The sequence below is a fragment of the Haematobia irritans genome, chromosome 1 (genome assembly GCF_050003625.1).
Source record: "Haematobia irritans isolate KBUSLIRL chromosome 1, ASM5000362v1, whole genome shotgun sequence".
NCBI classification, from domain to species: Eukaryota; Metazoa; Arthropoda; class Insecta; order Diptera; family Muscidae; genus Haematobia; species Haematobia irritans.
Genome location: NC_134397.1, coordinates 243,468,458 through 243,495,375, shown reverse-complemented (window position 1 = coordinate 243,495,375; position 26,918 = coordinate 243,468,458). Strand labels below are relative to the sequence as shown.

Below are 26,918 nucleotides of genomic sequence, written 5' to 3'. Positions count from 1 at the left end.
TTCATCAACATTTTATTTCTGTAGAAAATTTTGTCAAAATTTTATTTCTGTAGAAAATTTTGCCAAAATTTTATTTCTTTAGAAAATGTTATCTAAATTTTATTTCTAGAGAAAATTTTGTCAAAATTGTATTTCTATAGAAAATTTTTTCCAAATTTTATTTCTGTAGAAGATTTTGTCCAAATTTTGTTCCTATAGAAAATTTTGTCAACATTTTATTTCTATCGACATTTTTGTCAAAATTTTATTTTTATGGAAAATTTGGTAAAATGTTATTTCTAAAAAAAATTTTGTCAAAATTTTATTTCTATAGAAAATTTTGTCAAAATGTTATTTATATACAAAATTTTGCCAAAAGTTTATTTCCATAGAAAAACTTTGTCAAATATTTTATTTCTATACCAAAAATAAAATTACTTCTATAGAAAATTTTATAAAAAACAAAATTACTTCTATAGAAACATTTGGCAAAATTTTATTTCTATTAAATATTTTGTAAAATTTTATTTCTATTAAAAATTTTGTAAAATTTTATTTCTATCGACAATTTTGTCTAAGTTTTATTTTTATACTAAATTTTAATTCTATAGACAATTTTGTTACAATTTTATTGCTATAGAAAATTTCATTTCTTTAGAAAATTGTGACAAAATTTTATTTCTATAGAAAATTTTGTCAAAATTTTATTTCTATAGAAAATTTTGTCAAAATTTTATTTCTATAAAAAATTTTATCAAAAAAAAAAAATACTTGTATAGAAAATTTTATCACAAAAAAAAAACAATACTTCTAAAAAATTTTTTTCAAAATTTTATTTCTATCAAAATTTTTGTCAAAATTTTATTTCTATCGAAAATTGGGTGAACATTTTATTTCTATAGAAAATTTTGTCAAAATTTTATTTCTATAGAAAATTTTGTCAAAATTTTATTTCTGTAGAAGATTTTGTCAAAATTTTATTTCCTTATTAAATTTTGACAAAATTTTCAAAGAAATAAAATTTTCTATTCTATGGAAAATTTTGTCAAAATTTTATTTCTATAGAAAATTTTGTAAAAATTGTATTTCTATGAAAAATGTTGTCAAAATTTTATTTGTATAGAAAACATTGTTAACATTTTATTTCTGTAGAAAATTTTGTCAACATTTTATTTCTATGGAAAATTTTGTCCAAATTTTATTTCTATGGAAAATTTTGTCTAAATTTTATTTCTATACAAAATTCTTTAAAAAATTTTGTCAAAATTTTATTTCTATAGAAAATTTTGTCAAAATTTTATTTCTATAGAAAATTTTGTCAAAATTTTATTTCTATAGAAAATTTTGTCAAAATTTTATTTCTATAGGAAATTTTGTCAAAATTTTATTTCTATGGAAAGTTTTGTCAAAAATTTATTTCTGTAGGGAATTTTGTCAAAATTTTATTTCTGTAGAAAATTTTGTCAAAATTTTATTTTTATAGAAAATCAAAATTTTATTTCTATGGAAAATTTTTTCAAAATTTTATTTCTATGGAAAGTTGTGTCAAAAATTTATTTCTGTAGAGAATTTTGTCAAAATTTTATTTCTGTAGATAATTTTGTCAAAATTTTCTTTCTGTAGAGAATTCCGTCAACATTTTATTTCTGTAGAAAAATGTGTCAACATTTTATTTCTATAGAAATGTTTGTCAAAATTTTTTTTCTATGGAAAATTTTGTCTAAATTTTATTTCTATAGAAAATTTTGTCAAAATTTTATTTCTATACAAAATTTTGTCAAAATTTTATGTCTATACAAAATTTTGTCAAAATTTTAATTCTATAGAAAAATTTTGGTAAAATTTTTTTCTATAGAAAATTTTGTCAAAATCAAGCTTAATAAAACTATATACATTTATTGAAAGAAAAAGATCGAATAAAACACCAACAAAATTTATCAACATTTTATTTCTATTGAAAATTTTGTCAAAATTTTATTTCTATAGTAAATTTTGTCAATATATTATTTCTATAGAAAATTTTGACAACATCTTTCATTGAAATAAAATTTTCTATTTCAATGGAAAATTTTATAAAAGTTTTATTTCTATAGAAAATTTTGTCAACATTTTATATCAAAATTTTATTCTATAGAAGATTTTATTTCTGTAGTAAATTTTGTCAAAATATTATTTGTTTAGAAAATTTTGACAAAATTTTCCATTGAAATAAAATTTTCTATTTCTATGGAAAATTTTTTCAAATTTTTATTTCTATAGAAAATTTTGTCAAAATGTTATTTTGATAGAAATTCAAAATTTTATTTCTTTGGAAAATTTTGTCAAAATTTTAATTCTATGGAAGGTATTGTCAAACATTTATTTCTGTAGATAATTTTGTCACATTTTAATTTCGTCAACATTTATTTCTGTAGAAAATTTTGTCAACATTTTATTTCTATAGAAAATTTTGTCAACATTTTATTTCTATGGAAAATTTTGTAAAAAATTTATTTCTGTAGAGAATTTCGTCAAAATTTTATTTTTATAGAAAATTTTGTCAACAATTTATTTCTATAGAAAATTTTGTCAACATTTTATTTCTATAGAAAATTTGGTCAAAATTTTATTTCTATGGAAAATTTTGTCAAAGTTTTATTTCTAAGTAAATTTTGTTAAAATTGTATTTCTTAGTAAATTTTGTCAAAATTTTATTTCTATAGTAAATTTTGTCAAAATTTTATTTATATTTATGAATTGCAAAATCTACCAAAACATTAAAAATTCTAACAAGCAGTAAAAAATCTACCATTTTTGGTAGAATTCTACCAACTGTGACAACCGTGACTGCGGGTTGTCGACAACAAACTAACATTTGCAAAACGCATCGAAGACATTCGAAATAAATCCTTGAAAACGCTGAGGGCTCTATGGCCGCCACTTTGTAGAAAATCTTCTCTTGATTACAGAAACAAGAGTCTACTATTCAAAGGCATTATTAGACCTATTTTATCGTAAGCTTGCCCGGTTTGGTTTTAATCCGCTAAATCCCACTTGAAAAAGCTGCAAATTATTCAGAACAAATGTCTAAAAATAAGTAATAAAAAGCATTTGGAGGTATCCTACTTCATCGCTTCACAATGAAACTTGCTACGAAGAAATTTGAGAGTCTCAACGCAGATTATTTATGCAAGATGGAAACTTCCCCCTACGACCTAATAAGATCCTTATGTGGAACGACCACACTAACTTACTTTATGTATACAGCACAATTATCAAATAGAAAATATATGTTTGTATTAGGTTATTAAGCTTAATAATCTTCTACATTCATATAACTTTTCAATAATATTTGAACATTTTTTTAAATTCATATAAAGGTTTTTACCTATTTTTGCCTTTAAAACTAGTATATAACTAATATAATGTATATGTTCAATAAGAGTCTCATTTGTTGTAATATCTCCTGTGATAAATCTCATTAAATGGATTGTTATTATTAATTAAAATAAATAAAGAGGAATATGAAAACTGACCTGAACTGAACTGATTGCGGATTGTGCTGAAATTCTTAGAAGCTATACCCAACCGTCAGTCCGTCTGTTGATTTATCACGCTATATGGGGGCTAAATATAATTATGGACCGATGTGGACCAATTTTTGCATGGTTGTTAGAGACCATATACTAACACCATGTACCAAATTTCAGCCGGATCGGATGAAATTTGCTTCTCTAAGAGGCCTCGCAAGCCAAATCGGGGGATCGGTTTATATGGGGGCTAAATATAATTATGGACCGATGTGGACCAATTGTTGCATGGTTGTTAGATACCATATACTAACACCATGTACCAAATTTTAGCCGGATCGGATGAAATTTTCTTCTCTTAGAGGCTCCGCAAGCCAAATCTGGGGATCGGTTTATTTGGGGGCTATATATAATTATTGACTGATTTCGACCAATTTTTGCAAGGGTGTTTGAGGCCATATATTAGCACCACGTACCAAATTTCAACTGAATCAGATGAATTTTGGTCTTCTAAGAGGCTCCGGAGGTCAAATCTGGGGATTGGTTTATATGGGGGCTATATATAATTATGGACCGATGTGGACCAATTTTTGCATGGTTGTTAGAGACCATATACTAACACCATGTACCAAATTTCAGCCGGATCGGATGAAATTTGCTTCTCTAAGAGGCCTCGCAAGCCAAATCGGGGGATCGGTTTATATGGGGGCTATATACAATTATGGACCGATGTGGACCAATTTTTGCATGGTTGTTAGAGACTATATACTAACACCATGTACCAATTTTTAGCCGAACTTCCAAACGAATGTAGCTATCGGCTTGACAATTTGCACAAGTAGTTGTTATAGATATAGGACGAATGATATTGCAAATGCGTTAAATCGTTTCACTTTTAGATATAGCCTCCATACGAACCGATCGCCAGATTTAAATTCTGTAGCCTCCTGGAGGAAAAAATTTCATCCAGTCCAATTTTACATATAGATTCCTCTTTATAATTCGATCATGAACGAAAGTACCTTTTATAGACAATTAATCTGTCTTACCACCAAAAAAAAAAATTTAAGTTGTTCTAAAGGCACAGCTTTAAAAGCTCTTCCATAAATGTCCTCCCAAAAATTTTCTGTATTTTAACTACACAGGAAATTCGTTGAATTCGATTTTTTTTATAACATGCCTTTTCTCATATTTTTAATGGGTAGTTTTAAATGTTTTTTTTTAATAGGTTACAAACAGAACAATTACACCCTTGTTCCGATATCCACTTCAATTCCACTTCCACTATTCACGTCAAATCCACGAACGTGAAAATTTGGTGTTCTTAATTCCACGTTCTTTTATGAACTTTTCTGTAACCAGCTGGGTTGCACAAGTCACCAAAAAAGTCACTAAGGCGGAAATAAAAATAAGTGGAAGCAATAGACTTATTATAATTTATTAATTTTTTATACCCTCCACCATAGGATAGGGGGTATATTAACTTTGTCATTCCGTTTGTAACACATCGAAATATTGCTCTAAGACCCCATAAAGTATATAAAGGGTGATTTGTTAAGAGCTTGATAACTTTTTAAAAAAAAAAAAACGCATAAAATTTGCAAAATCTCATCGGTTCTTTATTTGAAACGTTAGATTGGTCCATGACATTTACTTTTTGAAGATAATTTCATTTAAATGTTGACCGCGGCTGCGTCTTAGGTGGTCCATTCGGAAAGTCCAATTTTGGGCAACTTTTTCGAGCATTTCGGCCGGAATAGCCCGAATTTCTTCGGAAATGTTGTCTTCCAAAGCTGGAATAGTTGCTGGCTTATTTCTGTAGACTTTAGACTTGACGTAGCCCCACAAAAAATAGTCTAAAGGCGTCAAATCGCATGATCTTGGTGGCCAACTTACCGGTCCATTTCTTGAGATGAATTGTTCTCCGAAGTTTTCCCTCAAAATGGCCATAGAATCGCGAGCTGTGTGGCATGTAGCGCCATCTTGTTGAAACCACATGTCAACCAAGTTCAGTTCTTCCATTTTTGGCAACAAAAAGTTTGTTAGCATCGAACGATAGCGATCGCCATTCACCGTAACGTTGCGTCCAACAGCATCTTTGAAAAAATACGGTCCAATGATTCCACCAGCGTACAAACCACACCAAACAGTGCATTTTTCGGGATGCATGGGCAGTTCTTGAACGGCTTCTGGTTGCTCTTCACTCCAAATGCGGCAATTTTGCTTATTTACGTAGCCATTCAACCAGAAATGAGCCTCATCGCTGAACAAAATTTGTCGATAAAAAAGCGGATTTTCTGCCACTGATTTTGGTAATAAAATTCAATGATTTGCAAGCGTTGCTCGTTAGTAAGTCTATTCATGATGAAATGTCAAAGCATACTGAGCATCTTTCTCTTTGACACCATGTCTGAAATCCCACGTGATCTGTCAAATACTAATGCATGAAAATCCTAACCTCAAAAGAATCACCCTTTATATTCTGGGTGGTGGTGAAATTCTGAGTCGATCTGAGCATGTCCGTCCGTCCGTCCGTCCGTCCGTCCGTCCGTCCGTCTGTTGAAATCACGCTAACTTCCGAACGAAACATGCTATCGACTTTAAACTTGGCACAAGTAGTTGTTATTGATGTAGGTCGGATGGTATTGCAAATGGGCCATATCGGTCCACTTTTACGTATAGCCCCCATATAAATGGACTCCCCAAATTTGGCTTGCGAGGCCTCTAAGAGAAGCAAATTTCATCCGATCTGGCTGAAATTTGGTACATGGTGTAAGTATATGGTCTCTAACAATCATGCAAAAATTGGTCCACATCGGTCCATAATTATATATAGCCCCCATATAAACCGATCCCCCGATTTGGCTTGCAAGGCCTCTAAGAGAAGCAAATTTCATCCGATCCGGCTGAAATTTGGTACATGGTGTTAGTATATGGTCTCTACCAACCGTGCAAAAATTGGTCCACATCGGTCCATAACTATATATAGCCCCCATATAAACCGATCACCAGATTTGACCTCCGGAGCCTCTTGGTAGACCAAAATTCATCTGATTCTGTTGATATTTGGTACGTGGTGTTAATATATGGCCTCAAACATCCATGCAAAAATTGGTCGAAATCGGTCCATAATTATATATAGCCCCATATAAATCGATCCCCAGATTTGACCTCCGGAGCCCCTTGGAAGAGCAAAATTCATCCGATTCGGTTGAAATTTGGTACGTGATGTTAGTATATGGTATCCGACAACCATGCAGGAATTGGTTCATATCAGTCCATAGTTATATATAACCCCCATATAAACCGATCCCCAGGTTTGACCTCCGGTGCCTTTTGGAGAAGCAAAATTCATCCGATCTGGTTGAAATTTGGTACATGGTGGTAGTATATGATATTTTACAACCATGCCAAAAGTGGTCCATATCAGTCCATAATCATATATAGCTCCCATCAAGGCCGTATCCAGGGGGGGGGGATGAGGGGGATCAAACCCCCCCGAAATGAATGAATATTTTTATATAAATAAATATATATTTTTAGCTGTATAGAAAAATCTTATCGAAGATGTTGAAGAAAAGCTGGAGGTTTTATTTTGAAAAACGCTTACCTATAAAACTTGCACAAATCATAGAATACTAGTTGAAAAGTCCGTCAAACGACGGTCGAAAAAACAAATTGTTTTTGTTCTCGCACCACAAATTTCATTTTTGGAAAATGTCTTTCTGCTTTTTATTTGTGTTTGTTGTTCTTTTTGTGAACATGACTCGCTTTGTTTAGCCATAGCAAAAACGACGAAACAGCCAAACACACATGTGTAAATGAAATGGCGCAAAACCTGCGAAAAGAACCTGCCTAATTCAGCGATGGAAGCACTTGGAGAGTGCAATAAAGAGATATTTCCAAACGTGCATATTCTTTTAAAAATTTTGGTCACTTTGCCAGTTACTCAGGGATGGAAAATACAATTTTGAAGAAAGTACAAAAAAGGTATTTTTTGAGCGGAAAGGTACTTTTTACTAAATTTCAACAAAAATTTCACTGGAAAATTATTGTCAAGAGACTAAATTTTAAAGAAAATAAAATTTTGACAAAATTTTCTATATAAATAAAATTTTGCTAACATTTTCTATAGAAATAAAATTTTGCAAAAAAAATTCTGTAGAAAAAAATTTTGCAAAATTTTTTCTACAGAAATAAAATTTTGCAAAAATTTCCTATAGAAATAAAATTTTTACAAAATTTTCAATTGAAATAAAATTTTGACAACATTTTCTACCGAAATAAAAAATCGATAATATTGAATGAAGATCAATAAAATCCTGTTTTTGATTATGTCTTTTACAAAATCGAGATTTTCTTCCCACATGAACATGTCTGTTTTGCCATATTTGTAAAAGACTATTAGCAAATAAGGGTGATAAAGACTTTCTCAAAATATTAAAATATTTTGTCAAAGATATTGTACCATAAATCTGATATCGACTCAAAAATGACTACACAAAAGGTACTAAATCATTCGCGGGGGTACTACGGTACTGACCGGGGTGAAAAAGTATTGAAAAAAGTACTATAGTACTACATTTTCCATCCCTGCAGTTACTACGTACTCATCCGAACTTTTATTTTCAACAATGAAGAGATTAAAGACGTATATTAGAAATTCGACTAGCGAGAGTAGACTCAATGGATTGGCATTAAAGTCGGTTCATCGCCGAATAAATGTGCCGACTGAAGAAGTCATTGATTTATTTGCTGCCCAAAAAGCCCGTCGGCTCAATTTAATATTATAAAAATATTGTATACATACCTATGCATAAATAAAATTTTCTACACATGAGATTATATGAATATTTTTTTTTAAGTTGAACCCCCCCCGAATTAAAATCCTGGCTACGGCCTTGACTCCCATATAAACCGATCCCGAGATTTCGTTTTGGAGCCTCTTGGTACGTTTAGAAGAAGTTTCTACGCAATCCATGGTGGAGGGTACATAAGCTTCGGCCTGGCCGAACTTACGGCCGTATATACTTGTTTTAAATTAAAAATGATGCAGTTTTAATAAAACTCATATATTAAATATAAAACATTTCAAAATTTTTACGCGAGTACTTTTTTTTTAACCGGAAATACACCCATCTTGAACATAATTCAACTTTCACCAAGACTTTTGCAAGTGAATTGATTTCACGAAAATTCCGGTGAAAGTGGATTGTAGGACACGAAAATCGTGGAATTGATTCACATTCACCTGGAAGTGGATTTGCGAACATGGATATTAATGAAATGGTATTTTTTATTAAAGTTTGGTCGGAAAAATTGCCAAATCCTTTCTAGAAAAAGTTTTGAAAATATTTGAAGTCAGCCAAGTGTAAGAATGCATTAAAAATCATTAAAAAATCAAAATTTATTTATTTGGCAAAATATATTTTTTTTTTAATCACATCCAAAACACTGAATTCGGACCACACCTTAAGAAGTGATTCAGATTCAGTAAAATTGCTGTTGAAATGGTTGATGTCCATCTTATGCTCAAAAAAAGTGAACCCTCTATTTCACTAAAGCCAATTTAACTTTATTTTAGTTCATGGAATTATTATAATTGGAGAAAATTTCCTTTACTCTAATAATTTTTTGAGTACTTCAGTTAAATGAACTAAAAAAAGGAAAAACAAGTATATACGGCCGTAAGTTCGGCCAGGCCGAATCTTATGTACCCTCCACCATGGATTGCGTAGAAACTTCTACGAAAGACTGTCATCCACAATCGAAATACTTGGGTTGTGGTATCTTAAAACTTCTTAACATCGTTTTCTAAATTGTGAGTTAGTCCATACGTGGTATATATTAGACAAAAAAGGTATGTATAGTTAAGTCTACAAATAATTACGAATCGATTTGGACTTTTGCACGGTACGTAGAGAGCCAGAATTGAAATATGGGGGTCGCTTATATAGGGGCTATATACAATTATGAACTTGATATGGACCAATTTTTGTGTGATTGGAAATAGATTTATCTGAGGGATATATATAACTATAGACCGATATGGACCTAGTTAGGCATGGTTGTTAACGACCATATACTAGCACAATGTACCACATTTCAACTCACTCGGATGAAATTTGCTCCTCCAAGGGGCTTCAAAACCAAATCTCGGGATCGGTTTATATGGGAGTTATATATGATTATGGACTGATATGGACCACTTTTGGCATGGTTGTTAAATATCATATACGATCACCACGTACCAAATTTCAACCAGATCGGATGAATTTTGCTTCTCCAAAAGGCACCAGAGTTCAAATTTGGGGATCGGTTTATATGGGGCCTATATATAATTATAGACCGATTTCGACCAATTTTTGCATGGGAGTTTGAGGCCATATATTAATACCACGTACAAAATTTCAACTGAATCAGATGAATTTTGGTCTTCCAAGAGGCACCGGAGGTCAAATCTGGTGATCGGTTTATATGGGGGCTAAATATAATTATGGACCGATGTGGACCAATTTTTGCATGGTTGTTAGAGACCATATACTAACACCATGTACCAAATTTCAGCCGGATCGGATGAAATTTGCTTCTCTTAGAGGCCTCGCAAGCCAAATCTGGGGATTGGTTTATATGGGGGCTATATATAATTATGGACCGATGTGGACCAATTTTTGCATGGTTGTTAGAGACCATATACTAACACCATGTACCATTTTTCAGCCGGATCGGATGAAATTTGCTTCTCTTAGAGCTATCGCAAGCCAAATTTGGGGGTCCGTTTATATGTGGGCTATACGTAAAAGTGGACCGATATGGACCAATTTTTGCATGGTTGTTAGAGACCATATACTAACACCATGTACCAAATTTCAGCCGGATCGGATGAAATTTGCTTCTCTTAGAGGGCCTGCAAGCCAAATTTTGGGGTCTGTTTATATGGGGGCTATACGTAAAAGTGGACCGATATGGCCCATTTGCAATACCATCCGACCTACATCAATAACAACTACTTGTGCCAAGTTTCAAGTCGATAGCTTGTTTCGGAAGTTAGCGTGATTTCAACAGACGGACGGACGGACGGACGGACATGCTCAGATCGACTCAGAATTTCACCACGACCCAGAATATATATACTTTATGGGGTCTTAGAGCAATATTTCGATGTGTTGCAAACGGAATGACAAAGTTAATATACCCCCATCCTATGGTGGAGGGTATAAAAAGGAAAAAAAAATTATACACAAATGAAGCAAAAAGATTTATTAAATTCATATTTCTCACAAAATAGTTTCAAATTTGTAAATTTTACTATAAATGCGCCCATCTTGAACTTCGTATGTCACTAAAGACATTCTTGCAATTTTGAACACAAATTTTTTCCATCAAATTACAAAATTTTCTTTAACAAGTGAATAAATTTAATTATGTCTAATAAATTTTCTTGAATTTGTCAAAATAAATAAAATAAGTAAATGTTTGTGATATCGATGTGATGTCAGCATTTGTAATACTGTTTAGTTAAAATTTTCTAGAAATAATCTAAATTTTCTAAAACTAACCAATTATTTTTTCTTCATGGTGGGTTTACAGTTTTTGTCAGTGTTATATTAAATTTAAAAAAAAAGATCCTATTTTAATATGAATCATTCAACATAGTATACTGCGAATGTGGCATTAACCTAAATTGGCTTTCTGCAGCCACTTGCAACCATAACTCAAACATTAACGTTCACTTTTACATTTTGCATGAATGTCAACATCAATTCTGAATAAGGCAAAAATCATGGGCATGAGGACGGGTAAAGGAGCCATGAAGATGTTATGACATAGCTCAACATATCATAAGTTAAAACCCAAATGATTACTTGATGCCAAGAGCTCCATTTCTCCTCCTTGTCATTTTTCTTTATTTCCAAGCAATGAATTCCCATAACCGAATATATCGCTAGTGTGTATGTGTGAGTGAGTCTTCCTTGCAAGAGGAAAATTCCTTTTGTACTATGCGATGAAAAATGACATTATCTATTGCAAAAAAAAAGAGGCTATAGCAACCCATGACAATACATTGTCATACACACATTCCTTCATCATCTCACAAAAGAGAAAAAGGGTGAAATAAGCATAGAACATCCATCGACATATGAAATGTACCTGAAACATAGTTCTTTTCATTTCCTTTCCCACGGGCGTATTGCCAGATGTGTGTGGTGTGCACAAATATCATTCGTTCATTCATTCATTGCGATTTCATTTTTCTCCAACTTCGTATTGTCCTCCATCCTCCCCCCCAAGGGTAATGCTTTGGGGTAGCCAATATACAATTCTTCATATGAGTTTGTTTTAGTTGCCACAATTTCTTATTGATTTCCTTATGGCGGGAATGGGAAATACGATGCAAAGTTAGTTGAAAAAGTTTTGGTACAATAAATAAATATTTTGAAGAAGTTTATGGGGCATCTGGTATTGTATTGTAATCGATTAGATTAGGTTATAGAGGATGACACCAATCGGTAAAAAACAGATTGTTTGTTCACTTAGACCATACCCACCGCAAAAAAGTGAATGCACACACTGTGTTTTCCAAACGACAACTGCTGCAATTCGTGAGCCTTCAAGGGCACCGGTAACCTTTGCCTTGACTTGTGTATCGAACGTGGTCAAAGTCATATGGTAACCCATTTCGCGCTGTCTTGCTTCAACCAGCACTCCGAACGCGATGACGGTCACATTTTCTCACCAATCCCATTGCAAACGGTCAAGGTTATCTGTCGACATCACGTGTGTTGTTTATACTTTTATCACCGTCCACAGCTTCAGTGCTTTGTGGTTCGAACGCGGTCACAGTTAAATTTCCCTGTCAATCATGTTGTGACAGATCTCTGACCGTAATCGGAACACATCGCGGTCACAGTGGCGATAATTTCTCTTTCTCTCAGTCACCTTATCTTGTGTTCCGAACGCGGTCACAGTCGCGTTACTTCCACGGTTGCCACAGTTGGTAGAATTCTACCAAAAATGGTAGATTTTTTACTATTTCTAGATTGGTAGAATTCTTGGTGTTTTGGTAATTTTTTTTCAAAACATTCCTCTTCACCTAAGAGGTACTTCACAACTTTTCTATAAAAATAAATTGTTGACAAAATTTTCTATTGAAATAAAATTTTTATTTTTAAATTTTGATAAAAATTTTCTGCAGATATGAAATTTTGACAAAATTATCTATAGAAATAAAATTTTGACAAAATTTTCTAAAGAAATAAAATTGTACCAAAATCTTCTATAGAAATAAAATTTTGACATTTTTTATAAAAAAAAAATGACAAATTTTCTATTGCAATAAAATGTTGACAAATTTTTCTATATAAATAAGATTTTACCAAAATTTTCTATAGAAATAACATTTTTACAAAATTTTTATAGAAATACAATTTTAAAAAAATTTTCTATAGCAATAAAATTTAGACAAAATTTTGACAAAATTTTCTATAGAAGTAAAATTTTTACAAAATTTTTTACAGAAATAAAATTTTGACAAAATTTTCTGTAGAAATACAAATTTTACAAAATTGTATACAATTTTGACTACATTTTCTAAAGAAATAAAATTTTAATAAAATGTTCTATAAAATAAAATGTTGACAAAATTTTCTATAGAAATAAAATTTTGACAAAAATTTTTTATAGGAATAAAAAAATGTTCCATAGAAATAAACTGTTGACAAAATTTTTGTACAAAGATAAAATTTTCTATAGAAATAAAATTTTGACAAATTTTTCACAGGAATAAAATTTTGACTACATTTTTTATGGAAACAAAATTTTAAAAAAAAATCTATAGAAATAAAATGGTGGCAAAATTTTCTATAGCAATAACATTTTGACAAAATTTTCTATAGCAATAACATTTTGACAAAATTTTCTATAGAAATAAAATTTATACTAAATTTTCTTTAGAAATAAAATTAGGACAAAATTTTCTATATAAATACAATTTTGACAAAATTTTCTATATAAATACAATTTTGACAAAATTTTCTATAGAAATTAAATTTTGAAAAAAAAAATTTTCATTAGAAATAAAATTTATACTAAATTTTCTTTAGAACTAAATCTTTACAAAATTTTGTATAGAAATAGAATTTTGACAAAATTTTCTATAGGAATAAAATTTTGAAAAAATTTTCTATAGAAATAAAATGTTGACTACGTTTTCTATAGAAATATAATTTTGACAACATTTTCTAGAGAAATAAAATTTTGACAAAATTTTCTATAGAAATAAAATTTTGACAAAATTTTCTACAGAAATAAAATTTTGCCAAAATTTTCTATAGAAATAAAATTTTGACAAAATTTTTTTAGCAATAAAATTTTGACAACGTTTTCCATAGAAATCAAATTTTGACAAAAATTTCTATAGAAATAAAATTTTCTATAGAAATAAAATTATGACTACATTTTCTATAGATATAAAATTTTGAGAAAATTTTCGAAAGAAATAAAATTTTGACAAAATTTTCTATAGAAATAAAATTCTACCAAAATTTTCTATAGCAATAAAATTTTGACAAAATTTTTTATAGCAATAAAATTTGACAAAATTTTCTATAGAAGTAAAATTTTGACAAAATTTTCTATAGAAATAATATTTTGCAAAATTTTCTACAGAAATAACATTTTGACAAAATTTGTAGAATAAAAATTTGGACAAAATTTTCTATGAAAAAATTTTTGAAAAAATTTTCTGTAGAATAAAAGTTTTACCAAAATTTTTTTATAGAAATAAAATTTTGAAAAAATTTTGTATAGAAATAAAATCTTGACAAAATTTTCTATAGAAATAAAATGTGGACTTCATTTTCTATAGAAATAGAATTTTGCCAAAACTTTCTACAGAAATAAAATTTTGACAAAATTTTTTATAGCAATAAAATTTTAACAAAATTTTTTATAGCAATAAAATTTTGACAAAGTTTTCCATAGGAATAAAATTTTGAATAAATTTTCTATAAAAATATAATTTTGACTACATTCTCTATAGAAATAAAATTTTGTGAAAATTTTCTATAGAAATAAAATATTGAGAAAATTTTCTAAAGAAATAAAATTTTGACAAAATTTTCTATAGAAATAAAATTTTACCAAAATTTTCTATAGCAATAAAATTTTGACAAAATTTGTTATACCAATAAAATTTTGACAAAATTTTCTATAGAAGTAAAACTTTGACAAAATTTTCTATAGAAATAACATTTTGACAAAATTTTCTATAGAAATAAAATTTTGACAAAATTTTTTATGGAAATAAAATTTTGACAAAATTTTTTATGGAAATAAAATTTTGACAAAATTTTCTAGAGAAATTAAATTTGACAAAATTTTCTATAGCAATAAAATTTTACTAAAATTTTTTATAGAAATAAAATTTTGACAAAATTTAGACAAAATTTTCTATGGAAATAAAATTTTGACAATATTTTCTATAGCAATAAAATTTTGACAAAACTTTCTAAAGAAATAAATTTTTTACAAAATGTTACATAAAATACAATTTTGACAAAATTTTCTAAAGAAATAAATTTTTTACAAAATTTTATATAAAATACAATTTTGACAAAATTTTCTAAAGGAATAATTTTTTTACAAAATTTTATATAGAATAACATTTTGACAAAATTTTCTATAGCAATAAAATTTTGACAAAATTTTCTATAGAAATAAAATTTATACTAAATTTTCTTTAGAAATAAAATAAGGACAAAATTTTCTATAGAAATTAAATTTTGAAAAAAAAAATTTTTAGAAATAAAATTTATATTAAATTTTCTTTAGAACTAAATCTTTACAAAATTTTCTATAGAAATAGAATTTTGACAAAATTTTCTAGAGAAATAATATTTTGACAAAATTTTCTATAGAAATAAAATGTTGACAAAATTGTTTACAGAAATAAAATTTTGACTTAGTTTTCTACAGAAATAAAATTTTGAAAAATTTTCTATCAAAATAAAATTTTGACAAGATTTTGTATAGAATTTAAATTTTGAGAAAATTTTCTATAGATATAAAATTTTGACAAAATTTTCTATAGAAATAAAATTTTGACAAAATTTTCTGTAGAAATAAAATGTTGACTACATTTGCTATAGAAATACAATTTTGCCAATATTTTCTATAGAAATAAAATTTTGACAAAATTTTTTATAGCAATAAAATTTTGACAAAGTTTTCCATAGAAATAAAATTTTGCCAAAATTTTATGTAGAAATAAAATTTTGACAAAATTTTATATAGAAATAAAATTTTGACAAAATTTTCTGTAGAAATAAAATTTGGAATAAATTTTCTATAAAAATAAAATTTTGGCTACATTCTCTATAGAAATAAAATTTTGTGATAATTTTCTATAGAAATAAAATTTTGACAAAATTTTCTGTAGAAATAAAATGTTGACAATTTTGCCAATATTTTGTATAGAAATAAAGTTTTGACAAAATTTTTTATAGCAATAAAATTTTGACAAAGTTTTCCATAGAAATAAAATTTTATATAGAAATAAAATTTGAGAAAATTTTCTGTAGAAATAAAATTTTGAATAAATTTTCTATAAAAATAAAATTTTGACTACATTCTCTATAGAAATAAAATTTTGTGATAATTTTCTATAGAAATAAAATTTTGACAATATTTTCTAAAGAAATAAAATTTTGACAAAATTTTTTATAGAAATAAAATTTTACCAAAATTTTCTATAGCAATAAAATTTTGACAGAATTTTGTATACCAATAAAATTTTGACAAAATTTTCTATAGAAGTAAAATTTGGACAACATTTTTTATAGAAATAACATTTTGACAAAATTTTCTACAAAAATAACGTTTTGACAAAATTTGAGTAAAATTTTCTGTAGAAATAAAAGTTTGACAAAACTTTTTATAGAAATAAAATTTTGACAAAATTTTCTATGAAAATAAAATTTTGACAATGTTTTCTATAGCAATAAAATTTTGACAAAATTTTCTAAAGAACTACATTTTTTTACAAAATTTTACATAAAATACCCTAAGTAGCTAATGCTAGATTTTTCTCTATTATTCTTATATTTACTATAAGTTTAATAAATAAATAAATAATTTTGACAAAATTTTCTAAAGAAATACATTTTTTATAAAATTTTCTATAGAAATAAAATTTTGACAAAATTTTTTAAAGAAATAATTTTTTTACAAAATTTTATATAGAATAAAATTTTGACAAAATTTTCTATAAATATGAAATTTTGAGAAAATATTATATAGAAGTAAAATTTTGAGGAAATTTTATATGAAGAATTAATATGTTGAGATATTTTGTCTATAGAATATAACAAATAACATTTTTGTTTTGTAGTTTTTTGGAAAAATTTTCTCTAATGTTTGGTAGATTATTTTTAGCTAGAATGACATCCGTCGTTACTTCTCCTTTCTCTCCGTGACGTTTCCTCGACTTGTGTTCCGATCCCGACCAGAGTCACGTAGTTATCATTGCTTGCTATCGTATTTGACTTCGACTTGTGTTCCGAACGCGGTCACAGTCACGATATCGCCATAGCTAGTTGCCGGTCAAAGTCATCGCCAAGATCTTCCACCGACATCACGTGTTGTTACGCACGGGTACACCACGATACGGTTTTTCCCATACAGCGTTTCCTAGCCTTAGCATTATCCTTGACTTCAGTGTCCTGTATTCCGAACACGGCCACAGTCACGTGGCCACCTTCTACCCATTTAGGTCAAATTGTGTTGTGACCCCGGCCATTGAAAAGACACCATCGTCACAGTGTTCACGCCCATCATGTGTTCCGAACTCGATAACGGCCACCTCCCTTTTTTCTTTCCATTTCAAATTGTATTCTGACCCTGGTCGCAATCACGACCTCCCGCTCTTTTCCTCGTCCTAACCCAAGGTCAATTCCGTCCGTCGGGTTCTTTCTCACCGTCGCATCGTCCGTGCTCCGATCACGGTCGCGTCGGCTTCTTTCTCACCGTCACCTCGTCCGAGCTCTGACCACGGTCGCGGACAGGATAACCACTATCACTGTTCTTAAATTCCATCAGCATTCCGATCAAGGTCAACGCCTTGTCAACCTCTACACGAACAATTCCAGCCACCCCACTCTTGCCGCCCCCAATCACCATCATATTGTTAGCCGAAACTTTGCCCTATTCCCGAATCCAGAACCGCATCAGCCAGGACAAGCTCTCAGCCTAGTTAGATTTCTTCCCGTGTTATCCAAATAAAGACAAACTAATAAAGAACAAATTAAACAAAACATCGCCGTTTTCTTTCAATGTCACTTCCCCAATAAATTTCTGTGACGGACCCTTATTCGCTTCTTTGGCTCGGAATCTATGCCAAAGTTATTTTTGTAAAGACAAAATTTTTGGCACCACGTATGCTTTTTTCAGTGAACATAGGTGTACCAAATTTTGTCCACATTGGGTCATATTTTAAGAAATGGGAATAAATCTACATATAGATCCTAAAAAGTCCTTAAAGATGAAATGTTGGTCTACAAAATGATGTCTGCCCGACTTTAGACTTTCCTTAATTGTTTTGGCATAAAATAGGGTTTTCCACTTGAAAATGCTCGTATGCAAAGAATATTTCTAAAATGCCACGACCAAAAAATTTACTACCACCAAATTGCAATAGTTTTTTTTTTGTGTGGAAATTTTAACAAATTCTCAATAGTAACCACCAAATACAGATTTACAATATCACCTACAACTCCATTTTAGATTTCTGTATGCAAACTTTTACCGTTAACTGTATGTGTATGGCCAATTATCCTTAAGACTAAGAACACCCAGACATGTTTCATTCTTATGCGGAGTTTCTTTTTTGTTAACTTAGTTTTTCCTTTATTTCTCCACCTCTTTCCAGATATTATATGGAACGAAAAATCTTTCAACACCTGCTCGAATTGAAATCATTACAAATACGTTCGAATAAACTGAATGAAGCTGTGTTGGTGAAACGCGCCGTTGATGATTACCACAAGTCAGGTGCTGCCCTAGGCGGAGAGACAGGATCTCGATTGCGGCGTTATAATTTCAGTGAATACACGTTCAAGAATTTTGAGTTATTCCTTTATGAAACACTAAAGGCTCTACAGAAACCGGGAACATATAATTTTCAGAATATCAATGAAGTATACGATGAGGTAAGTTTGATGAGTTGGTGGTGGTGGTACTGAATGAAGTGGAGAAGGGAAGAAGATTTCCAGATGACAAAAGGTGATAATCGATTTCCTTTAATCCTTTAGGCAGAACGTCGATTGAGTCCTGATTACAATTCATATGAGAAAGCCCTGCAGTGTACAACAAGAACTCATCGATGTCTTCATGCTGCCCATGCATATACCGGAATACCTTGTGCCGCATACAGTAAGTGTTTATGTTTTTTTTTTTTATTGAAGGATGGGAGGAAATGAAAGTGTATAGGGATAATGGAGTAATACCAGCTAGAGGTGTAGTTCTTAATAATAAGAATTTTAGATATAAATGGCTAATAAGTCAATGTAAAGGAATTCTTGATCAAAGGCAGCTTTTTTTGGATATTCATACAGAAAAATATTTACATAATATGAATATTTTGTGCTACATGTAGTAAGTGTTCATTTTTGAAAAGATGAGAGGAAAATAAAGTGCAAATGGATGAGGGAGTAACTCCACATACACTCCACAATGTTGACCTAATATGAACGATTATACAAACTAAATTTTAGAATTCGCCAGATACACAACACTAAGCACAAATTTAATTCAAATAAACAAAATTTAATTAAAAGAGTTCGTAGTCGTTGCTCTAAAATATTTTTTCATTAAATTAGGCACATGAATCTTTGAAATTTGCTTCCTTCTATTAAAGTTGTAGGTCTTTGAAAATTAAGAAATCAAGTTTTTGATAAAATTTTTGTCAAAATTGACTTTCTATTAAAGTTTTTTCAAAATTTTATTTCTATAGAAAATTTTGTCAACATTTAGTTCTATCGAAATTTTTATCAAAATTTTATTTCACTAAACAATTTTGTCAAAATTTTATTTCTATAAAAAATTTTGTCAAAATTTTATTTCAATAAAAAATTTTGTCAAAAATTTATTTCTATAGAAAATTTTATTTCTTCACCACTACTGTGGTACAGGGTATAATAAGTTTGTGCATTTGTATGTAACACCATGAAGGAAAAGTCTGAGACTCATCGTTTAGTATACCGATCGTCTTAGAATTAAATTCTGAGTCGATTTAGCGATGTCCGTCTGTCTGTCTGTCTGTCTGTCTGTCTGTCTGTCTGTCTGTCTGTCCGTCTGTATATGTAATTTTGTGCACAAAGTACAGCTCGCAATTTAAGTCCGATCGTCCTCAATTTTGGCATGGGGTCTTTCTTCTGGTCAAAGACAATCGCTATTGATTTTGGAAAAAATCGGTTCAGATTTAGATATAGCTGCCATATATATATTTATCACCGATTTGATCATAATTCACGTATTTATGGAGCGATCTTCTTCAAATTTCGTACATCTGAATGTTTTGTCGGTCACGTAAAACCTGCAAATCATCAGCTAAATTGACAGATTTAGATATAGCTCCCATATATATCGTTCGCCCGATTTACACTCATATGACCACAGTGGCCAATCTTTTACTCCGATTTAATTGAAATTTTGCACAGGGAGTAGAATTAGCATTGTAGCTACGCGTGCCAAATTTTGTTGAAATCGGTTCAGATTTAGATATATCTCACATATATAGCTTTCGCCCGATTTACACTCATATGACCACAGAGGCTAATTTTTAACTCCGATTTAGTTGAAATTTTGCACAGCGAGTAGAATTAGCATTGTAGCTATGCGTGCCAAATTTGGTTGAAATCTGTTCAGATTTAGATATATCTCCCATATATAGCTTTCGCCCGATTTACACTCATATAACCACAGAGGCTAATTTTTAACTCCGATTTAGTTGAAATTTTGTACAGGGTGTAGAATTAGCATTGTTGCTATGCGTGCCAAATTTGGTTGAAATCGGTTCAGATTTAGATATAGCTCCCATATATATGTTTTTCTGATTTCGGCAAAAATGGTCAAAATACCAACATTTTCCTTGTAAAATCGTCACAGCTTAGTCGAAAAGTTGTAAAAATGACTCTAATTTTCCTAAACTTCTATCACATACACATATATCGAGCGATAAATCATAAATAAACTTTTGCGAAGTTTCCTTAAAATTGCTTCAGATTTTAATGTTTCCCATATTTTTTATTTTTTACTAACATTGTGTTCCACCCTAGTGCATTAGCCGACTTAAATTTTGAGTCTATAGATTTTGTAGAAGTCTATCAAATTCTGTCCAGATCGAGTGATATTTAAACGTACGTATTTGGGACAAACCTTTGTATACAGCACTCAACACATTTGACGGATGTGATATGGTATCGAAAATTTAGATTTACAAAGTGGTGCAGGGTATAATATAGTCGGCCCCGTCCGACTTTAGGCTTTCCTTACTTGTTTTTTATACCCTCCATCATAGGATGGGGGTATATTAACTTTGTCATTCCGTTTGTAACACATCGAAATATTGCCCTAAGACCCCATAAAGTATATATATTCTGGGTCGTGGTGAAATTCTGAGTCGATCTAAGCATGTCCGTCCGTCCGTCCGTCCGTCCGTCTGTTGAAATCACGCTAACTTCCGAACGAAACAAGCTATCGACTTGAAACTTGGCACAAGTAGTTGTTATCGATGTAGGTCGGATGGTATTGAAAATGGGCCATATCGGTCCACTTTTACGTATAGCCCCCATATAAAGGGACCCTCAGATTTGGCTTGTGGAGCCTCTAACAGAAGCATATTTCATCCGATCCGGCTGAAATTTGGTACATGGTGTTGGTATATGGTCTCTAACAACCATGCTAAAATTGGTCCACATCGGTCCATAATTATATATAGCCCCCATATAAACCGATCCCCAGATTTGGCTTGCGGAGCCTAAAAGAGAAGCACATTTCATCCGATCCGGCTGAAATTTGGTACATGGTGTTAGTATATGGTCTCTAACAACCATGCAAAAATTGGTCCAAATCGGTCCATAATTATATATAGCCCCCATATAAACCGATCCCCAGATTTGGCTTGCGAAGCCTCAAAGAGAAGCAAATTTCATCCAATCCGGTTGTAATTTGGAACATGGTGTTAGTATATGATCTTTAAAAAGCAAGCCAGAATTGGTCCATATCGGTCCATAATTATATATAGCCCCCATATAAAACGTTCTCCAGATTTGACCTCCGGAGCCTCTTGGAGGAGCAAAATTCATCCGATCCGGTTCAAATTGGGAACGTGGTGTTAGTATATGGTCGCTAACAACCATACCAAAATTGGTCCAATCACACAAAAATTGGTCCATATCGGTTCATAATCATGGTTGCCACTAAAGCCAAAAATAGTCTATCAAAATTTTATTTCTATAGAAAATTTTGTCAAAATTTTATTTCTATAGAAAATTTTGTCAAAATTTTATTTCTAGAGAAAATTTTGTTAAAATTTTATTCGGTTCATAATAAAATTTTCATCATTGTCAAAATTTTATTTCATAGAAAATTTTGTTCAAATTTTATTCGGTTCATAATCATGGTTGCCACTCGAGCCACAAATAATCTACCAAGATTTTATTTCTATAGAAAATTTTGTCAAAAGTTTATTTCTATAGAAAATTTTGTGAAAATTTTATTTCTATAGAAAATTTTGTTAAAATTTTATCTCTTTACTTTGTCAAACTGAATTATATACGTATTGGATCGATCTTTTTGATTTAATATATACCACGTATGGACTTACATACAATTTAGAAGATGGTGTTAGGAGGTTTTAAGATACCTTGCCATCGGCAAGCGTTACCGCAACTTAAGTAATTCGATTGTGGATGGCAGTGTTTAGAAGAAGTTTCTACGCAATCCATGATGGAGGGTACATAAGCTTCGGCCTGGCCGAACTTACGGCCGTTTATACTTGTTTTTTTTTCATATTTGTTGTTTTGATCTCAGCTTTAAAACCATTGCGTTGACTAAACTACTAGAGTAGCTTAACCAACAGAGGAAAAGAATGTTTGTGAAATTTATTTGGGCAAAGCCCTATAGACTGCAAGATGGTTGGATGGACGCACGTTTCGGAATTACCACATTCCTTATCAGCATCCTCTACTTGCAGCAAAACTATCAACCAATTATCAGAATAAATTCAGGCAGATCACTAAACCCAAAGTGAACCACACTCGAACCTTCCGAAAAAAGGTTTATGATAGTTGGTCTCTGCCCATATAAGTCTTTGTGCAAACATCTCTCTTTTCCTTTGCAACTGTCAAATTATAGATTTGAGTGCAGTTGGCTGGGTTTATTTTGAGCGTGCTTTCTCTTACTTCATTCGTCCTTGTTTTTTTTATTGTTGGTTTGTACTTTAAAACCATTGCGTTGACTAAACTAAAAGAGTAGCTTAACTAACAGAGGAAAAGAAAACAATTTTATTTCTAGAGAAAATTTTTTCAAAATTTAATTTTTATTGTTGTTTCTGATCTCAGCTTAAAACAAATCTTGCAGTCTATAGGGCTTTGCCCAAATAAATTTGACAAGCATACTTTTCCTCTGTTGGTTAATCTACACTTGTAGTTTAGTCAATGCATGGTTTTAAGCTGAGATCAAAAACAACAATAATGACTGAACAGAAACCAACAATAACAAACAAAACGAATAAATTTAATTTCTATAGAAAATTTTATCAAAACTTTAAGTTCTATAGAAAATGTTGTCAAAACTTTAAGTTCTATAAAAAAGTTTGTCAAAATGTTGTTTTTGTAGAAAATTTTGTCAAAGTTTTATTTTTATGGAAAATTTTGTCAAAATTTTATTTCTATTGAAAATTTTGTCAAAATCCTATTTCTATAGATAATGTTGTCAAAATTTTATTTCTATGAACAATTTTGTCAAAATTTTATTTCTATAGAAAATGTTTTCACTCTTTTATTCCTACAGAAAATTTTATCAACATTTTATTTCTATAGAAAAGTTTATCACAATTTTATTTCTATAGAAAATTTTGTCATAATTTATATATATAGAAAATTTTATTCCTGTACAAAATGTTGTCAACATTATAGTTCTATAGAAAATGTTGTCAACATTTTATTTCTATAAAAAATTTTGTCAAAATTTTATTCCTAAAGAAATTTTTTGACAAAATTTGAAGTTCTATAGAAAATTTTGTCAAAATTTTATTTCTAGAGAAAATTTTAGCAAAATTTTAGTTCTATAGAAAACTTTGTCACAATTTTATTTCTACACAAAATTTTGTCAACATTTCATTTATATCAAAAAATTTATCACAATTTTATTTCTATAAAAAATTTTGTGAAAATTTTATTTCCATAGAAAACTTTGTCAAAACGTCGTTTTGCAGAAATTTTTGTCAAAATTTTATTTTTATATAAAATGTTGTCAAAATGTTAATTCTATAGAAAATGTTGTCAAAATTTTATTGCTATAGAAAATTTTATCAAGATCTTACTTCTATAGAAAACTTTCTCTAAACTTTATTTCAATAGAAAAGTTAGTCACAATTTTATTCCTACAGAAAAATTTTGTCCACATTTTATTTCTGTAAAGATTTTGTCAAAATTTTATTTCCATAGAAAATTTCGTAAAAATTTTATTTCTATAGAAAATTTTGCAAAATTTTATTTCTATAGAAAATGTTGTCAAAATTTTATTTCTTTAGCAAATTATGTCAAAATTTTATTTCTATAGAAAATTTTGTCAAAATTTTATTTCTATAGAAGATTTTGTCAAAATTTTATTTCCATAGAAAATTTTGTCCAAATTTTATTTCTATAGAAAATTTTGTCAAATTTTTATTTCTGTAGAAAATGTTGTCAAAATTTTATTTCTGTAGAAAATTTTGTCAAAATTTTATTTCTATATAAAATGTTGTCAAAATTTTATTTCTATAGGAAATTTTGTCAAAATTTTATTTCTGTAGAAAATTTTGTCAAAATTTTATTTATATAGAAAATTTTGTCAAAATTTTATATCTGTAGAAAATTTTGTCAAAATTTTATTTCTGTAGAAAATTTTGTCAAAATTTTATTTCTATATAAAATGTTGTCAAAATTTTATTTCTATAGAAAACGTTGTCAAAATTTTATTTCTATAGAAAATTTTGTCAAGATCTTACTTCTATAGAAAACTTTGTCTAAATTGTATTTCAATAGAAAAGTTTGCCCCAATTTTATTCCTACAGAAAATTTTTGTCCACATTTTATTTCTATAAAGATCTTGTCAACATTTTATTGCCACAGAAAATTTTGTCAAAATTTTATTTCCATAGAAAATTTTGTCAAAATTTTATTTCTAAAGAAAATTTTTTCAAAATTTTATCTCTATAGAAAATTTTGTCAACATTTTATTTGTATAGAAAATTTTGTCAAAATTTTAAATTTTGTTAAAATAAAATAAATAAAAATTTGACGGTGGCGTAGGAAAAGAGATATGTTTGTACGAATTTATTTCGCCATAAGCCAGCTATCATGCAAAACCATTTTTCGGAAGGTTCAAGTGTGGTGCATTGTTAGGTTTAATGAACTGCCTGAATTTATTCTGATAATTGGTTGATAGTTTTGCTGCAAGTAGAGGATGCTGATGAGGAATGTGCGTCCATCCAACCATCTTGCAGTATATAGGGCTTTGCCCAAATAAATTTGACAAACATTCTTTTCCTATGTTGGTTAAGCTACACTTGTAGTTTAGTCAATGTATGGTTTTAAGCTGAAATCAAAAAAATCACAACAACAATGGTTAAAGAAAAAAAAAAGCAATAACAAAACAAAACGAATGAAAATTTTATTTATATAGAAAATTTTATTTCTTTCGAAAATTATGTCAAAATTTTATTTCTTTCGAAAATTATGTCAAAATTTTATTTCTATAGAAAATTTTGTCAAAATTTTATTTCTATAGAAGATTTTGTCAAAATTTTATTTCTTGAGAAAGTTTTGGCAAAAAAAACTTTGTCACAATTTTATTCCTACACAAAATTTTGTCAACATTTCATTTATATCAAAAAATGTATCACAATATTATTTCTATAAAAAATTTTGTGAAAATTTTATTTCCTTAGAAAACTTTGTCAAAACGTCGTTTTGCAGAAATTTTTGCCAAAATTTTAATTTCATAGGAAATTTTGTAAAAATTTTATTTATAGAAAAGTTTGTCAAAATTTTATTTCTATATAAAATGTTTTCAAAATTTTATTTCTATATAAAATGTTGTCAAAATTTAATACATATATATCGAGCGATAAATCATAAATAAACTTTTGATAAGTTTCCTTAAAATTGCTTCAGATTTAAATGTTTCTCATATTTTTTTACTAAAATTGTGTTCCACCCTAGTGCATTAGCCAACTTAAATTTTGAGTCTATAGATTTTGTAGAAGTCTATCAAATTCTGTCCAAATCGAGTGATATTTACATGTATGTATGTGGGACAAACCTTTATATATAGCCCCCAACACATTTGACGGATAGGATATTGTATCGAAAATTTAGATCTACAAAGTGGTGCAGGGTATAATATAGTCGGCCCCGCCCGACTTTAGACTTTCCTTACTTGTTTTTAATTTACATTTTAAGTCTTGAGATTTTGTAGACGTTACATGAAAATAGAAACTTTTTATAGCACCTAATTTAAAATATTTAAGATGGTATCGAAAATGTAGATATACAAAATGGTCCGGGGTTTAATATAGTCGGCCCCGGCACTGTTAATCATCAATGTCAAGTATAAGGTTAGGTTAGGTGGCAGCCCGATTCCATGTTAAACTCAATGACAAGGGACCTCCTTTTTATAGCCGAGTCCTAACGGCGTTCCCCGTTGCAGTGAAACGACTTAGAGAAGCTTTGAAACACTCAGATATATCACCAGCATTACTGTGGTGGGATAATCCACTGAGGTGGGATAATGCACCGCTGAAAAACTTTTTTGAGTTCGGTCGAAGCAGGTATCAAATCCACGACCTTGTGTGTGCATGTCGGGCATGCTAACCATCTGTGTAGAAAAAGTTTATCACAATTTTATTTCTATAGAAAATTTTGTCAGAATTTATATCTATAGAAAATTTTGTCAAAATTTGAAATTTTGTCAAAATAAACCAAGCCAACTGCACTCAAATCGATGATTTGACGATGTATAAGGTTAGGTTAGGTGGCAGCCCGATTCCATGTTAAACTCAATGACAAGGGACCTCCTTTTAATAGCCGAGTCCTAACGGCGTTCCCAGTTGCAGTGAAATGACTTAGAGAAGCTTTGAAACACTCAGAAATATCACCAGCATTACTG

At 29.6% G+C, this 26,918-nt stretch overlaps 1 protein-coding gene across 1 annotated transcript in view; it reads left to right on the top strand.

The window, feature by feature from the left end:
* Nucleotides 1-26,918, top strand: part of LOC142238827 (uncharacterized) — a 101,619-nt gene that overhangs the window by 51,673 nt on the left and 23,028 nt on the right. The window contains exons 4-5 of the mRNA XM_075310585.1: nucleotides 18,415-18,694; nucleotides 18,797-18,917. Of these exons, the coding sequence (XP_075166700.1) occupies nucleotides 18,415-18,694; nucleotides 18,797-18,917 (401 nt within the window). The remainder of the gene's footprint in view (nucleotides 1-18,414; nucleotides 18,695-18,796; nucleotides 18,918-26,918) is intronic.